This window comes from Alexandromys fortis, unplaced genomic scaffold (genome assembly GCF_014885135.2).
Source record: "Alexandromys fortis isolate MF-2015 unplaced genomic scaffold, M_Fortis_MF-2015_v1.1 scaffold_218, whole genome shotgun sequence".
NCBI lineage: Eukaryota > Metazoa > Chordata > Mammalia > Rodentia > Cricetidae > Alexandromys > Alexandromys fortis.
Genome location: NW_026068112.1, coordinates 1000675 through 1014111, shown reverse-complemented (window position 1 = coordinate 1014111; position 13437 = coordinate 1000675). Strand labels below are relative to the sequence as shown.

At 43.7% G+C, this 13437-nt stretch overlaps 1 protein-coding gene and 1 long non-coding RNA gene across 2 annotated transcripts; one reads left to right on the top strand and one right to left on the bottom strand.

The window, feature by feature from the left end:
* Nucleotides 1-279: 279 nt before the first annotated feature.
* Nucleotides 280-5979, bottom strand: LOC126490026 (uncharacterized). Its single transcript, XR_007589084.1, has 2 exons — nucleotides 4972-5979; nucleotides 280-3072 (listed from the first exon to the last, which is right to left on the bottom strand). It is a non-coding gene; the product is annotated as an uncharacterized lncRNA (long non-coding RNA).
* A 15-nt stretch (nucleotides 5980-5994) lies between these two features.
* LOC126490025 (histone-lysine N-methyltransferase SETDB1-like) lies at nucleotides 5995-13281 on the top strand. Its single transcript, XM_050124671.1, has 4 exons — nucleotides 5995-6201; nucleotides 9494-9593; nucleotides 10132-10257; nucleotides 10415-13281. Exons 2-4 carry the CDS (start codon nucleotides 9506-9508, stop codon nucleotides 10675-10677), a joined length of 477 nt encoding a protein of 158 aa, XP_049980628.1. The 5' UTR covers nucleotides 5995-6201; nucleotides 9494-9505; the 3' UTR covers nucleotides 10678-13281.
* The last annotated feature ends 156 nt before the right edge of the window (nucleotides 13282-13437 follow it).

The window sequence follows — 13437 nt, the reverse complement described above, 5'->3', positions numbered from 1 at the left end:
GTTTTATCTGAGACTACCATGGCAATATAGCTGTCTAAATTAATATTTTCTTCACGTACTTTAACCTCTCTTCCTACTTTGAATCTGTTGCTCTAAATGCTTTTATATGTATTTCTTCTTATCTTGTTGTTTTTTTAAAATTATATTTGGAATCAATCTCCAGGTTTCCATAAGACAGCATTACATCACTGATTTACCAAGCATGTGCTTCCTATGGGATTCTTTTTTAAAGGTTTCCTGATATTAAGTCTCTGCTGATGCAATAAACCAGATCAGGACTAATTAAAAGTCTAGGTTTAATGAGCAAAGCAACTCCCGGGTGGTCTTGGGTGGGGGAACAGAAATCGCGTGGCAGGTGAGGGGGGACTGCATCCTAAACAGCCTGTAGGAGTGGTCTTGAGGATCTCGAGGGAGGAGGATCTTGGTGGGTGGGTTTTCTCAGGTCTGGAAAGGGAAGAGTGAGACCAGGTGGCGTTTCCATCTAAGCATCCCAGACTCCTTGGCTATATGGATGTAGGTTCAAGTCTGGCTACTTCCTGCAGGCATGGGATGATGTGGGGACAGGAGAGCTGGGAGTCGTGGGCCCACACTTAACTTGGAGGTATGGATGAAGAAGCATTTGGTTATCTGTTATCCTGGAGACCTCAGGCATCTGCTCCATGAGGAGGCTAAGAAGGCAGGTTGCTAGAAGAAAAAATAGGTTAATAGTACGAGCGCTATGAATGGGGTTAGCCATAGGAAGAGAGGAGACTGCCAGAAGGAATGGAATGGAGGAATGCCCTGTCCAAGAGAGACAAGGGTGAATGAGCCAAACACAACAGCAGGTACACTCTTCATTGGGATATCTTGGAGAACCAGGTCCCAGTTGCTGGATAGGTGTCCTCTTGAGCCGGGAGAGGTGGTACCAGCACTGGCGTCCCAGGACTGTCGGGGTCCGGTGTACCATAAATTATTTCTTTGAACTAGACCCCAACATAAACTATCTCTCTGGACTGGCATGGAGGTGCAGGAATAAAGACACAGCTCACATGGCTTTATCAGGAGGGAGATTCTCAGTGGTCCCTCATGAAGTCCTGAGTTCCTGAGAATTCCTCTCGCTTTATTCTCCAAACAGCTTTTATACCAAAACATACACTGAGGGGTAAATACATTAGTATTCTGTCTCCTAGGTAACCAGGTGAATGTCTTTTACTCTCATCCACAGCTACCTGTGTGCTCTGTATGCTAGCTGGACTGTAGGCTTGAATTAGCATCTCTATCAGGCATCCTCCAAATTACAAAGAAAGGAACAAAACAACATCCTGACCTTTTGTTAGGTTAGCAACAGCCTGTCTGGAAGGTCACCTGACTTCTCTGGATACTAGGCTTGGCCTGAGAACTTGGCTGTCACACCACGTAGAAATATGGTCCTACAATCCACTCTCTCTTATTAATTTTAATAAAGCCTATGCTTCTGCAACAGGACAGACAGATCATGCCTGGCTTAGGCAAAGTCCTCTTCATTTACCCAAATTTTCCCATCTTTGGAACAGGTATTCTTATATGCAAGCTCCTGTCTTAGGCATTTGAAGAAGCTTCAAATCCGTCATTGACTGCTGATCTCTGAGAAGAAAAGAGATTAGTGGAGAGAGATACTTTTGGGCCCTGTGTCTTGGAGCCATACTTTCTTGTCAGGATAAATTATAATGCTTTATGAATAATCATGCTCCCAAAGGCTACAGTCTCCTATTTACAGGAGAAGAGAACCACCAGAGTTGAGAATGCTTCTTCAGCTAGTTTATGCAGCTCTTAAATCTTTAGATTTTCATACAATGTAAAAGATTGCTCCTGAGCCGGGCGATGGTGGCTTACGCCTTTAATCCCAGCACTCAGGAGGCAGAGGCAGGTGAATCTCTGTGAGTTCGAGACCAGCCTGGTCTACAGAGCTAGTTCCAGGACAGGCTCCAAAGCTACAGAGAAACCCTGTCTCGAAAAACAAAACAAAACAAAACAAAACAAAAAAAAAAAGATTGCTCCTGGCCAGGATTTGTGGTATGGAAATATCTAGTGTCTTTTACACCTGTTTAAGGTATTGGCAGAACAGAGGACAAAGTTAAGTTTAAGAAGAAAAAAATTTTTAGACCAGGGAATTGAGAGGGGGTGTATTTGACCTGTTTAAGGTGGATCCTTTAATTTGGCTCCCTGGAACTCATAAGAATTTTTTGGGTTTATGACTGTGACAGATATATTTTTTAATAATATTTATTTATTATGTAAAAAGGGCACCAGACCTCATTACAGATGGTTGTGAGCCACCATGTGGTGGTGGGAATTGAACTCAGAACCTTTGGAAGAGCAGGCAATGCTCTTAACCACCAAGCCATCTCTCCAGCCCCCTGTGACAGATATTTTTTTTAAAGATGTATTTATTTATTATGTATACAACATTCTGCCTCGATGTATGCCCGCACGCCAGAGGAGGGCGCCAGATCTCAGTACAGATGGTTGTGAGTCCCCATGTGGTTGCTGGGAATTGAACTCAGGACCTCTGGAAGAGCAGCCAGTGCTCTTAACCTCTGAGTCATCTCTCCAGCCCTGTGACAGATATTTTTGCATAATGAAAAGTATCTTTAAGAGTATGAAAGGCAGCATGAGAGAGAATTTTGTTAACTTGTTTGGTGAGGTTGTCCTTTTAAATGACAAACCTCTCAGCTGTCAAATTGCATCAGAGATTTTTGAGAAGGATAAAATTTTATTTGAGTTATTGATTAAAATATGACAGAGAACTTACCTTGGTTGGCACCTACGTATTTGCCTTTTGCTGTTTAGCGCAAGGCCTGCCAGGCTCCAGAAGATCCTGTGGGTTAACAAATCTGTAGGAAGACAAGCCTACCTTCACCTGAGCAGCTAGGCTGTCGATTCCGGTAAGTCTGTCCACTGTCTGGTGATCTTCAGTTTAGATGAAAGGCAGTTTCTCCTAGTGGTCAATGCTTGTCAGTTGAAGTGAATTGCAGATGGACGTTGTTGTGTGCCCATTTGTCTTTTGTCTTCTTTGGAGGAAATAGAGTGCTGCTGCTAGGAGCCAACCTGTCTCTTTTTGTTATGAAAAGTCTTTTAATAACTAAGCATTTAAATGCCATATTCCCCAGATCTCTGAGCAGTTGAGGGCTATTTATCGGGTATAGATGAGTTATAACTACAGTATAGAATCTGTCCGGAGAGCTGAGTCCAAGCTTGACTGAACTGGCTCTCAACTTAACAGGTGATATTTGTACTTGTGAAAGACAAAGTTTAACAGTGAGGTGCAGATCCCCGAGAGTGGGTAGCAATGGCACCAGGGCACCACCTGAGGCCTCTGTGGGTCCCAGGCAGGTGGGAGACAGTGGGTGAGAGACCTTGGCAGGTCAGTGGGTCAGCCAGTCCCACAAAGAGCCACGGCAGGTGAGAGACAGAGACAGATAGGCATGCCATGGAGAGAGAGAGGGTTTGGATTTAGTATATTCAATGGGTTATAGAGGAAAGGAAAGGGGGTGGGAGGGAGGGAGAGAGAGAAAGAGAGTGTGTGAGTGAGAGTGATCAGGCTGGAAGCAGAAGGAAGGTCCCCTTGCCTTGGGGGAGTGGATGGGGCTTGTATCTTAAATGCACTGGACAGACCATTACAGCCTAGAGCACAGAGTCTCTCCAAAATCAACTAGGAGACCAAGTCCTGTATATAAAAGCAAAGAGCCTTTGTTCTTACACAAGTTTGCAGCTTGGACTCTCTGTGTGTCCAACATATTGGAGTCCTCGGAGAGCTCTGAGCTCAGTTGGGGTTGGGTTTTTACAGTAGCAAATGTGGGAGTGAGGGATTTCTAAGGTTCAGGTCCCCTGATTGACCCACATTTGTCTAGGGTGTCCTGGTGAAAAGTGGTGTGTGCTGGCAGGTGATCCAATCTACAATGGTGGGAACGTTAGGAATTTCCTTTGGATGTGTTCCTGGGTGATGCCTGGGTGGTCTCAGTTTGTGGTCTTTCTCAGAACCAGGTATTGGCCTAGGGTAAACTACTGAGACTCAGTGCTGGGAGCAAAGACCTGTATTTGGTTATAGTCATCTTAGCTCACAAGTTAAGTAAGCTATTCACCTCTGCAGGGCAAGTTCCAGGTCCAGGAAATAACCCAGTATCTTCCTGTCTCCCCTGTGAGTTAAGAGTGCCTATACCCTTGCAGGCCCCAGGCTCCTGAAGTAATTAGAATCCCCACCACCACCACATAGTAAACATTCGTAGACCCTCAGCATTTCCTTATCTCTTCCTATAGCTAGGGATGTCTCCAGACCTGACATTCCAGCATCCTACCCTCCCCCCTGTCTTTTTGCTATATGATGCTCCTGGGAAAAAATAAAATTGACAGCTTGATCAGAATACAGACTTGCTGTCTGTCTCTCATGTCTCTTGTCCCTTTCATTCCTCTCCTTCAGGGTTTGTGCTCGAGATTTGTATCCTGCTGGTTGGGACCACTTAGGTCTCTATTGAGCTTGTCATAGCTGGGTCCTACAATGGCTTTCAATCTTAAGATGGAGTCAGGTTGGTCCATCATAGGTAAAACACACATAGATATAAAATTAACTTAAAAATAATATATAAATAAAATTTATAAAACATATATATATATATATATATATATACCGGTTGTGTGTGTGTGTATATATATATGTATGTATATATACACACACATACACACAAAACGGACGGTCTCACTGCATAGCTGTTGCTGTTCTAGAACTCACTATGTACCAAGCTGGCCTTGAGCTAACAGATATCTGTTGTATGGAGCTGCGGGTTGCATTCTGCCACCCAGCTCCCACCACCGGCTAGCTTTACCCGAAATAACAACACACAAATTGTATTCTTTTAAACACTGCTTGACCCATTAGCTCTAGCCCTTACTGGCTAATTCTTGCACCTGGACTAGCCCATTTCTAATAATTTGTGTAGCACCCCAAGGTGCGCTTACCGGAAAGATTCTAGCCTACGTCCATCCTGGGTTGGAGCTTAATCGCGTCTGCCTGGGAGAGGGGAGCATCTGCCCCAGAGAGGAGAGCTATCGAGTCTGAGCTCACTTCCTCTTCCTCCCAGCATTCTGTTCTGTTTACTCCACCTACCTAATTTTCTACCTATCAGGGCCAAGCAGTTTCTTTATTTTTTAACCAATGACCTTCTTCCATCAGATATCTACTTGCCTCTGCTTCCCAATGGCTAGCTTTAAAAAAATATATTTACATATTTATATGTGCATATAAACATGTATGCATATGTGTATAATACATATGCAGCACATACATGTGTACGGGCATACATGTGCATGCACGCATACTTGTATGCACATACATACATGCATACTCGTATGCATATGCATGCATTATATATTTACACGTGTCTAATATATGCAAACATATATTTATATATAATTTTTTTCAGTGACACACACACACATACAGAGAAAGGGAGAGGGAGAGAGACGTAGGGGCGCCAATAGTGGTGGCAAGTGCCTTTAATCCCAGCACTTGGTAGGCAGAGGCAGAGGCAGGTGGGCTACAGGTGGACAGCCAGGACTACACAGAGAAACCCTGTCTCTAAAAACCAAAACCAACGAAACAAAAACATTAAAAAATATTTGAACAATAATAAATGGACCACTAGAGCGGGGAGCCTTCATAAAATAGACCTGTCAAAGTCCACTTTGTCCAATCAGCTCCTCCTCCAGCAATGCCCTGCTTGATGCCTCCATAATCTTATTCTCACCGGTCCACGATGGCAGGCTGTGAAATTTGACCCCTTCGGCCTACCGTAGCCGGAAGTGCGTTCGACATTACTTCCCGGCCTTCCCTTTGCTTTACTCTCCCTCGTCTCCCTCACGCTGCTTCCCCACCCTCGCTGTCGCTTGCAGCGGTTTTTGTGTTTGTCGGCGAGGCCGAGCCCTGGCGTCGAAATCTGGGGTCCGTGTGGAGAGACGCAGCCCTGTGGTGAGGAGCGGCTTTGTGGGGAGGACGAACTGAGGGAGGCTGAGGCGGACCCGGGCTGCTTTTCTCGGCGGAGGGCGGAGAAGGCCGGGGGCGGGGCCGAGCGGGCGGCGGGTGTGAGGCCGGGGCTGCGGGCGCTGCACCGGGGCCGCTGCTGCTGCCACTGCGATCCCGTCGTCGCCCCGGCCGCCGAGCCCCGTGCGCGCGGTTCCTGGAGCGTGGGTGTGAGTGGTCGCCTTCGCTGTAGGCTTTGCTCTGTTCACGCAGGGAGACCTTGTCTGTCTTCCTTTGCTTTCTGCTGGGCATGGAATCCGGGGCCTGGTGCCGCTGAGAACCCCTTCCCCAACGCAGCCATCCCCCTGCCTGGTCGTAGGAGCTACTTTTCCATAGGGAAGCCAAGTAACGTGAGAAAGAACCCAAGATGGAATTAGTTAATTACGGTCCGCTGTCTGCAGGTGGCCGTGGCACTTAGGTTAGACGCAGTGTCGAGATAGAGTCATCCTATTACTTTTAATAAACACGTGATGAATACCCTAAGTGTTGTAGACTACCACCCGTCTACTTCATCTAGAGGTAAGCTTTGGCAGGCGCTTACTTTTTTTTAAACTCCAGATTCCTTTAAATACTTTCTGTCCCCTATACTGGGACTTGAACCTAGGGACTCATACATGTTACCAATAAATGTTACTGCACCGACCTTATACTTGTTTGTTTGTTTTGTTTTGGAGTTTAAGAGTTGGTTTTGCTCTTTTAAAGATTTATATCATTTTTTAAAAAAATTAATTTTTTTCTTTTGTTTGTTTGTTTGTTCATGAGATAGGGTTTCTCTTTTAGCCCTGGAACTCTGTCTGTAGAGCAGACTGTAGAGCAGACTGAGTTCAAGCAGACTTGAACTCAGAGATCACTTGCTTCTGCCTCCTGAGTCCTGGGATTAAAGGCATGAGCCACTACTACCCATCTTGGTTTGAAGCCTTTAGTCAGCAGTTATGAGCAGGTACTGCTTTTCCAGAAGACTTGAGATCAATTTCAAGCCTCCACATGTGGCAGATTTCAGCTCTCTGTGGCTTCAACATCAGATCACCAGAATCTCTCTTCTGGGCTCTGCAGGCACCTGGATAGAGGGTCCTGTCTTGTACACAGATACAAACAAATATATTATAAAGTAGTCTTTAAAAAGCATTACAGTATTATATATATATACCTACACATAAATAATCATCTACATGTGAATTTCAGGGACTGCAGAAGTTTCTCATTAGATAGAGTCCTTGCCTAGTCGCAGGGAACTCTGGGTTCAGTTCCAGCAGTGTGCCAGCAGCCGGGGTGACGCGTGCTTACAGTCTCAGCACTCAGCGATGAACGGTCATCTGCATGCTAATATTAAGTTCGAGGCCAACCTGCATTATGTATGACCTTTTCTTTAAGAAATTAATATGAATTTGAAAATGGCAGTAAGTTTTGACCTGGTCCTACCTTCAGTTTAACCATCTATGTATTCCTTATACAGTAAACTGAGTTACAGTCTTCTCATAGGCATTGCCAGAATGTAGAAAAAGTAGGAAGGAGCTGAGGAGATGATGGCTCATGCCTGGTTTTGAAGTGTGAGGGACCCAAGTTTGAATCCCTTGGACTCAACATAAAAAATTAGCTGAACAAGGCTGTGTATGTAATCCTAGCACTTGTAGGATAGGAGTGGATTCCTCAGGATCTCAGTGGCCAACTAGTGCAATGCAAACTTCTGGCTCAGTGATAGACACTGTCTGAAGGCCTGGGTGAGCAATGCAGGATGATACCTGGTGTTGCTTTAGCCTCTGCATGCTTGGGGTTCTCATGCCTACTACTGCGTGTTGCACAACATATATATAACACATCAGAAGCACAAAGAATGCAAAAGAAAAGTTACCAAGGGCTGTATACACTGTTTCATGGTAATAACATCAGCTGAGTTCATGCCAGGGAGAAATGCCACCTCAGAATGACTTTTGTGTCAGATTAGTAAGAAACAGTATCTTGACAAAGTAACTACAAGCTCCCAAAACTTTTTTGTTTGTTTGTTTTTTGCTTTTGAGTCAGGGTCTTGTAGGCAGAGTTTTTCATTGGAACTGCTAGCTCCCAAATAACCACAGAGAGACTTATTAATTATAAATGCTCAGTGGATAGCTTAGGCTTGTCTCCAGCCAGCTCTTACACTTAAACTAACCCATGCTATTCATCTGTGTGCTGTGCTGAGGCTCTACTACCTCATCTATGAACTTCCAGTGTTTCTTCCACACCTGACTTGCCCTTCCTCTGACTCCGCCCTCCTCCACAGCATTCTTTTTACCCTGAAATTCCTGCTTAGCCATTGGCCAGTCAGCCTTCTGTTAACAACGAGAGCAACACATCTTCACAGTGTATAAAAGGCCTCAAATTCACAGGTGGATACCTGCCTCCGCCACCACTGCCCAGTTCTCTCTTTTTTTTTTTTTAAAAAAAAATTTTATTTATTTATTATGTATACAATATTCTGTCTGTGTATATGCCTGAAGGCCAAAAAAGGGCACCAGACCCCATTACAGATGGTTGTGAGCCACCATGTGGTTGCTGGGAATTGAACTCAGGACCTTTGGAAGAGGAGGCAATGCTCTTAACCTCTGAGCCATCTCTCCAGCCCCTCAAATACTTTATTTGTATTTTATGTGTGTAACTTGTGTGTCTGTCTGTGTCTGTGTATAATTGTGCCTGTGTACTTTCCTCTACCTTATTCTCCTGACACAGTATCTCTAATAGAATCTAAAGCCTATTGTTTTCAGTTCTGGGAAATACCCAACAGCACTGGTCTTATAGGCATTTAAGTCTTTGGCTGACTGTCATTGTCACTGTTCTTTTGCTATGACGAGACACTGTGACCAAGGCAACACATAAAGCATTTAATTGTTGTCTTGCTTCCAGTTTGAGAGGCTTAATTTATTATCATCATGCTGGAGAGCATGTTGTTGCTCATGACACTGCAGCAGTAGCTCAGAGCTACATCCCGATTCCCAGACTGAGTGATAGACGCATGGACCTTTGAAACCTCAAAGCCCACCCCTCCCCCTCAGTGACGCACTTCCTTCAACAAGGCCATACCTCCTAATTCTTGTAATCCATTCTAACAGTTCCCCTCCCTGGTGACTAAGCCTTAAAATATATGAGCCTGTGGGGATTGTTCTCGTGTAAATCACACTGGTTTTTTAACATGTGTGCTGGAGATTTGAACTAGGATAATCTTGCTTGCACAGCAAGCTCTCCTACCCACTGAGCCCTCTCCCAGCCCTTCAACTATAGTTGAATATCTTTTGGTTATTGAAGATAGTTCTTAACAGGCAGCATCCCTTTTCTTGTTTGATTTAATCATTTGTTTATTTGCAGCACTAGGTATGTGAAGCAGGGGTCCCTGGACATATTAAACAAGTTCTGTCTCACTAAGTCCCTGGCTTTCTCATTGTGTCTTAACTCCTGATAACTGCATCCCTGAACCCTTCTGTTTTCCTACAGCTCCGTGAAGCTATGGCTGCCTTAAGAAAATCAGCTCAGGATGTCCAAAAGTTCATGGATGCTGTCAACAAGAAAAGCAGTTCCCAGGATCTGCACAAAGGTTGGTGTTGAGGAGTAGCTACAGAGATGAGAGGTGTCCACAGTCGGCTGAGCTTGTTTGATGTGGTGGCTCAGGCTGGTAACTGTTGTTACTATTGCTGTTAGTAAGGACACGCTGGTAGGGTGTGCCGAAGGATACCTTTAGGTATGAACGTGGGGGTGTTCTGTATTCAGTGTTCTGTTTCTCCTGTTAGCATAAACAGTTGAGTTGTCTTGTGTTGCTGCCTTTGTCCAAGGGTTCAGCAAAAGTGTCTAGTGGTCGCAGAATACCTCAGTTTCCTTTATTTCCTATACTACGTTCTTGTTTTTGAAATAGTATCTTTGGTATTCCAGGCTGACCTTTAAATTTGCTGTGTTGCTAAGGACGATTCTCCTCCCTTCTCTACCTGAGTTGCTGAGGTTCACTTTCGGAGCTTTGTGCGTGCTAGGTAAGCACTCCACCAGCTGAGCTGCACCCCCATCCTACCGTACTGCCCTCTTGACCTTTCCTTTCTCTAACCTATGACGTCACTCTTTATAACAACAATGTGTGTCCGTAGGAACCTTGGGTCAGATGTCTGGAGAACTGAGCAAAGATGGGGACCTGATAGTCAACATGCGAATTCTGGGCAAGAAGAGGACCAAGACGTGGCACAAAGGCACCCTTATTGCCATCCAGACTGTTGGTATGTTCAAGCCAGAGGACGGACTAAGGAAAGGTCTCCCGTGGGTCTCCATTGCTGATCCTTTCCCCAAAGCCTTTCCTTTCATCTCCTACATTGCACCCAGGACTTAGAGTTGTGTTGTCGTCGTTTGTTTTAATTCTGTTTGTCTTATACCCAGGGCTAGGAAAGAAATACAAAGTGAAGTTTGACAACAAAGGGAAGAGTCTGCTGTCCGGCAACCATATTGCCTACGATTACCACCCTCCTGCCGACAAGCTGTTCGTGGGCAGTCGAGTGGTGGCCAAATACAAAGACGGAAATCAGGTCTGGCTTTATGCTGGCATTGTAGCTGAGACCCCCAACGTCAAGAACAAGCTCAGGTACCTGGGCGGGTTTGTAGATTGTAGGGGAGCTGGGAGCACAGCACCCCACTATTCATAACCATGGGCAAGATTTCACTGCCAGCTTTTGTGTTCTCATCCTTTGTAATCAGAAGCCCTTCCTCTCTTCCCATGTCATTTCTTTTCTTCTTTTAAAGACAGCATCTCTATGTGGCTATTGTCATATTTTTGTTTGTTTGCTTTTTGAGATAGGGATTCTCTGTGTAGTCCTGGCCATCCTAGAACTTGGTCTGTAGGCCATGATGGCTCAGAACACAGAGAGCTACCTGCCTTTGCCTCTGGAATGCTGGGATTAAAGATGTGTACCACCATGCCCCGCTTTCTGCCTGTTCATTTTAATATAGTGTAGGATAACCTGCTTAGGGTTGCGCCCTCTGCAGTGTGCTGGACTATCCCACAAGAAAATGCCCTACACATTTGTCTGCTGGCCAGTGTAATAGAAGGATTTTCTCCTTCCTTTTCAATTTTTTTTTAAATTTTTATCTATCTATTTATTTATTTTGGTGACGGGATCTTGTAACTCTGGGTAGCCTAGCACTCACTACATAGTCCATCCTGTCCTAGCGCTCACAGACGTCCACCAAGTTTGGCATTAAAGGTTGACATTTCCTCTTCTCAAATGATCTTAGACTTGTGTTATATTTGCAAAATAAACAGCACATTTGAATTTATAAAATTGTAGTTAGCCATGTATGGAGGCGAATGCCTTTAAGGAGGCAGAGGCAGAGGGCTCTCTGAGTTGGATCCCAGCGTGGTCTACGAAGGCAGTTCCAGGACAGCCAGGGCTGTTGTACAGACAAACCTGTGTCAAAATAAATAAATAAATAAAATAAAATACATAATTTGCAATTAAAAAAAATTGCTGTATGACTTGCAGGGTGACTCAAGCCTATAATCTTGTCAAAAAGCTGTGGTACAAGAATCACTTCAAATTTGAGGATAGCCTGGGCTACATGGTGTGGTTCAGTGTAGCCTAAGTGACACTGTGAGATCTTGTCTCATAAAGCTATCAATTGTTAGCTGGGTGTGGTTCCAATTGCTTATAATCCCAGCACTTGGGAACTGCTAAGAAGAGGTTCTCAGTAGTTCAAGGTCAGCAGCCTTGCGGTACTGAGACCCTGTTTCAACAAAGGGCTAAAGACTTGTGTTTGGGAGTACTTGCTGCTCCTCTAAATGACCTGAGTTAAGTTTCCAGCACCATATCTGATGTTCACAACTATCTGTAGTTCTCCATGGGATCTGACATCTCTGCCTATTCAAGTGCCTGCTCTTAGGTACACAAACTTAAATGCAGGCACAGATACATATAATTAAAAATAATAAAAATTCACCCAGAGTTATATGGAGAAACCTTGTCTTGAAAAACCAAAACAAAAAAAACAAAAAACAAAAGTCAAAGAAAAATTTAAAACAACCATCCAAAGCCTCTAAAACAAACCACCCATTCAACCAATACAACCAAAGGAATCAACAAACCAATTAAACAAGAAGTCAACATGATATGTATTCTCTCCTTATATGTTCTTTTAGTGGATGATTTATTAAACTTTTGTTTGTTTATAGTTATTTTTATGTGTGTGAGTGTGTGTATTTTGTATATATGGAGGTCAGAGGACAATAGTGAAGTTAGGTCTCTCCTTCCATCTCTATGTGCCTTTGGAGGATCCAGCTTCAACTACCTTAGCTCTTGATCCATTTTACCTGTTCTACTTACTTATTTTTAAATGTTTTTTTTTTAACATACTGTGTGTATGTGTGTTTGTGAGTACACATGTGTGAAAAACTGCAGACAATTTGTAGGAGTTGGTTTTCTTTCATTCTGTAAGTTTGGAGCATTGGAACGTGGGTTGCTAGGCTTGTCTGTGTATGCCTTTACTAGTGAAGTCATCTTGATGGCAAATTCTTAAATATTTGTTGAATTAGACTGTAAGATAACAAGACAAGGTAGTGCAATATGCCGGTGCTCCCAACATTGGAAGAAGAGCCAGTAGAAGCAGGAGTTCAAGGCTATTCTTAGCGACATTGTAAATTTGAGGCCAGTATTGGCTACATGAGACCTTGTTTCAAAGGGTAAAAATTAAACAAAATACAACCCCTCCCTCCACGTTTACATGGGAATGAATGTAATAGGTTTTGAGTGTTAGTTTCAGTTTGCTTCTCACTCCTGGGTTAATTTACAAGGTACATTTGCATTATGTCTGTATTTTTATTTTACTTTTTTTGAGACAGGGTCTCTATACATAGCCCTGGCTATTTTGGAACTCACTCTGTAGACCAGGCTGGCTTTGAACTCACAGACATCTACCTGCCTCTGGCTCTGAGTGCTGGGTTAAAGGTGTTCACTACTATGCACTGCTTCGATTGTATATCTTGATCTGTAAAATTGTGGAATTTCTTTCATGGTGTTGTGTGTATACAGTGTCTGTCCTGAATGGCCCTTGTAATTAGATAATATTTTATAATTAGACAATATCCTTATAATTAGACAATAATTCTGTGTGGTTATCGCCTTACCATTTGTTAAAAACTTGTCACTTTATACTTATTGACTTAGGAGAACTAGTTTCATTTTGTAGTACAGACTGGACTCTGCCTTCTGAGTGCTGGTATACATGTTTTAATAAAAATATATTCATTCATTGCTTCCAGTTTTGCGTGTTGACATCTTTGGCACCACATTGTTGATTTTTAGTTACCCAGCTTCTTTTATCCTACCAGGTTCAAAACAGGCTTTAAAAAATTGTTTTTTTTACCGGGACAAAGGTCCTTAAAGGAAAACAGTCTAGAAGGGATGAGCGAT